Genomic DNA, 4,052 nt, shown 5'->3' on the forward strand with positions numbered 1-4,052 from the left:
TCGCTTGAGAGTGTTTTTTTTGCTTCATGATAGGCACTTGACTGCAGACATATTTTCATATTCGTTCGATTTAATGTAACTAATAGCTGAATCTGAAACACCATAATCCAAAGCCAAGTGATTTATTTGTCCGAACACCAGCATCTTGCAGTGCTTGCACTTTTTGTTCTATTCAAAATGTTGTCATCTTGAATTTTCTATTATTCGATGACATTTTTATTGAAATCATTTTTTTTATTGGGTCCAACCTCCAAACACTCCCGTCCGTTTTTATATAGCCTATGATAATAATTTTTCTTTGTTCAAGCAGCATTATTATCAGTTCGTTTGATAGCATTTTTATGTAGCACAAATCACAATAGTAATTATAATCACTTGTACCTTCGTGAGTTGGGCGAAACCACCGGGCCATAAACTTTCATCTTTGTACGGATCTTTGGGATATGCGCGAAAAATGTTCCTCTCGCCATGACGATAAATCTATTGATCAATGTTAAAATCATAATAAATAATTGTTTCACGAACAAAATCTAACAATCAACACATCCACTTACAATGTGAGCAAATATCAATTGATACTCTTCCGATTGATTTTTAGCGATTTCAAACGAATTTTCGTGACTTTTTTTGCAAACCACCAACTGAATATTTATTCCTAGCAAAATAAAAATTATACCATTCAAAAGAATCATTTTTAGTCTTACTTCGGCAAGGAAACGACACGGAATGATATGACTTTTGCTTCTCCTTTGTCTTTTTCGGCCGTTATCACACAACAGTCTGTGTGATACTCGTCAAACATTCATACTGGAACATAGACATTTCTGTGTTATTATGACAAGCATACTGAATGTATTGTCTACTATTTGTCAATATTTGTTATATATGCAAAATATTTCAAAGTTGGTAGACAAGTGTCAAAAATGCAAAATGCCATCTAGCGTTTGTGTGATCAAATGCATCGAACGTTTTTTAAAGGAATCAACTCGCTTTTGCATAAATAAGAAAAAAAAGATTGGAGTACTTACATATTTCAGTCAAGCGAATAGTAGCATAGTGTTATGTGTATGACCGAAAGAGAATTAAAAGTAAAACTAAGAGTACACAAATGTTCTTTAGATATGGGCTAACATTATTTGAAGCAACAGAGAGATTCAACCGACAGAGAGATTCATAGCTTTCGCCTTCCTGAGGTATAACATCCTTATACATCGTAGAATCTATTCAATGGACACATGGTTCCGCAATTTGGTATCTCGAATGATGATGCATTTTCTGATACTGTTTTTCGATAAGTTACTTGAACAAAGTATTCGGTGTCACGTTGATGCAACTCGAATAGAATGCTCGATGAAAACAGTGGTATTTTCACCTGGAATGCGAAAAAATTAAGTTTAAATAATGTTTCAAGTTGAATCAATTAATACACACACTTGAAATATTTCATTGAAATTAACTTACATCAAATAAGTTGAGTGAATTCAATACGTTCGAGATGACGCTTCCATGAGCCGCGTAAAGGTAAACCGTACGATCTGGTGTAAGGAGAGATAAAGTCTTATTCTTGAAACGGTCCAACATTTCCTTGATCAAGAAGCCAGCTCTTATTTTCTTCATTTCAACCGAATGTGTCACCGACTGATAATTTATCGCTCCTATAGTCCAGCGTATCGTTTGATTTCAGTGTTATTTTGGCCCACTCTGGAAGACTAGTTTTTTACAAGACGATTCGGATTTAATTAATACAATTCTCTTTCAGGTTGAAATCATAGCAATCAGTACTCACTCAAGCCCTTGTAGATTTTCGACATAAATAATATTGTACAAATTCAAGACGTCCACCAGTTCTGTTAGCTTTAATCCGGAACTTTTTTCCATAAAACGTACTAAATTGGTGTGATTGTCCAATAATGATTTAATTTCATGGGAATCCATTCACTGTCGGAACATTTGATCGAATCGAGGACACGGGACAAATGAATTCAGCAAATAGTCATCTAGCAGTAAAAATAAAATAATAAAATAAAAATAATAGCAAGCAAATCAAAAAACTGTTATAATAAACCGCTGAGTGGCACTGTATGTATTGGTATCGGTTGCCATCCGAGTTTGTTCCAGACTTCATCTCCAGTTGGGTTGAACATTCCAGCTGCGTTACATTGGGCACTTTGTAGATTTCTATCCTCATCTGTGCTGCGGATGTACACTTTTTTCGGGGAATAATGTGCTCCAATCAGTTTTTGATAACGTGCACGTAAGTATTTTCCTAACTCGTATTGCTGCCGCTTGCTCAACTGAAAAAAACACAGATTTTAAACGGGATTAACTATTTTGATTTGAATATGGTGAGAAGAAACTCAAATTTATACTCTATAATAAGAAAAAAGGTTATAAGGAATTGCATGCATCGGTTACATTCGATAATCCACCAAAGCCATTGTCCCAAAACTCTTCATCGTTGTACGGATCATTAGGATAAGATTCCATCACATTGCGATCACCGTGTCTGTAAATCTATCGGCGAAAGAATACGAAAAATCCAAGAAAATTTGAAGAAATTCATGAAACAAACACTGGAGTCATTTTTCAATTTGATAAAAAGAAATAAAGAACTTACGACATGAGCAAAAATCAATTCGTATTCGCCCAAATCTGAATTTTCATCGTAATCATCTAATACAGTCTCGCACAGGGCTAATTGAACGCTAATCACTACTAGAATCCAAGTTAATTTTTTCGTAAACCAACATTTTTAACATTAACTTTTGAAACGATAGACCAAAAAATTGAAAATCCAAACGCTATTCCTAATATGTGTCTTCATGCCAGGAGATGATTTCCTTCTGAGCGATATGATTCGCAGAACTCTGGATAAATACATTTTTATAGTGATGCCAGTTTAGGTCGCAATAGATCCGCTCGAATCTGCTTTGAAAGCGTTATTGTTGATACAAAATCAAAATTATCTGCATAGTGTATTAGGTCATAAAAAGTAGCGGCGGGGCTTTCTAATCAAATAAAAAGAATTACATTCGTAATCCCAAACTTTTCCGTACTGTTGTCCGTACTTTTGTTTTTTATTTAATTTGCTTGAATTAAAGGCAATTTTTTTTAGTGAAAATCGGTCATTTCAGTCGAAATTTTGACACTTTCAATTTGATTTTTGGTCCTCAATTTTTTCCAGGGAAAGACCGAAAACCAAACTTGTTCAAATGCGATCAACATGAAACTTTCAGAATCTTATTTTTTTCTTCAAAGAATGAAACTTCAGAAAGTTCGAGGCCAATCGGAGTCGATTTATGAACCCTATACAAAATTGGCGTTTTTGGGGGATTTCCTGGTCAAGTACCCCAGGGTCAAATCAAAAAAGGCTCATATTCGAACTTAAACTAAGTTTTTCGGATACAAAATTTTTGGGAGTTCCAGATTTTGATTATCTCAATTATTTTTTGAGTTATCGTGTGTTAACACATACCAACGACGACGACGACGACGACGGCATACGAACGGAAAGTCCCAAAAATGTGTTTTCTACACGTTTCATGAGTTTTTAATAAAAACTTTTTATGATGATCTAAGCCAATTTTACGAAAAAGTTTTCGGGACCAATTCCAATATTTTCCCGTTACACGGTGTGTTCGGAAAAGTTATACTATATATCGACCATTCCACACGAAATCGACCAAGAATTGGATCGACCCTCTACGAATTGGCTGAAAATTTGTTTGGAGTCTTGTTTTTGGTAGAAAATGAGGAAACCAAAATCTTAGGCCTGTAAGTGGCCTACATTTTTGAGTTCACCCAGTGTGAATTTTTCGAAAAATTGAAAAAATCGAAAAAAGGGTTTGCGCCAACTGAAAACTAACTAAGAAGTAGTTAACACATTACTAAACCATTGGTACCGTTGGAAAGATAATTGATGGGGCTACAAAAATTGTGAAGTCACCTACCCACTTTGACCCCATTGGGGCCTCTAAAAATGGAGTCAAAGTACTAAAATTGAAATATCTCAAAAAAGTGGTGTTTTTTTGACATGTTTTTTTTGCGTTTTT

At 34.7% G+C, this 4,052-nt stretch overlaps 1 protein-coding gene across 1 annotated transcript; it reads right to left on the bottom strand.

Moving 5' to 3' along the window:
* Positions 1 to 339: 339 nt before the first annotated feature.
* LOC129571564 (prostatic acid phosphatase-like) lies at positions 340 to 2,819 on the bottom strand. Its single transcript, XM_055451372.1, has 9 exons — positions 2,722 to 2,819; positions 2,618 to 2,660; positions 2,416 to 2,514; positions 2,066 to 2,294; positions 1,787 to 1,886; positions 1,462 to 1,678; positions 1,029 to 1,372; positions 555 to 807; positions 340 to 480 (listed from the first exon to the last, which is right to left on the bottom strand). The coding sequence occupies exons 1-7, from the start codon at positions 2,757 to 2,759 to the stop codon at positions 1,205 to 1,207; spliced, it is 894 nt and encodes a 297-aa protein (XP_055307347.1). The 5' UTR covers positions 2,760 to 2,819; the 3' UTR covers positions 340 to 480; positions 555 to 807; positions 1,029 to 1,204.
* Positions 2,820 to 4,052: the final 1,233 nt, after the last annotated feature.

The sequence above is a fragment of the Sitodiplosis mosellana genome, unplaced genomic scaffold (assembly GCF_009176505.1).
Source record: "Sitodiplosis mosellana isolate CC-2019 unplaced genomic scaffold, AAFC_SMos_1.0 Smas_scaffold_2853, whole genome shotgun sequence".
NCBI classification, from domain to species: domain Eukaryota; kingdom Metazoa; phylum Arthropoda; class Insecta; order Diptera; family Cecidomyiidae; genus Sitodiplosis; species Sitodiplosis mosellana.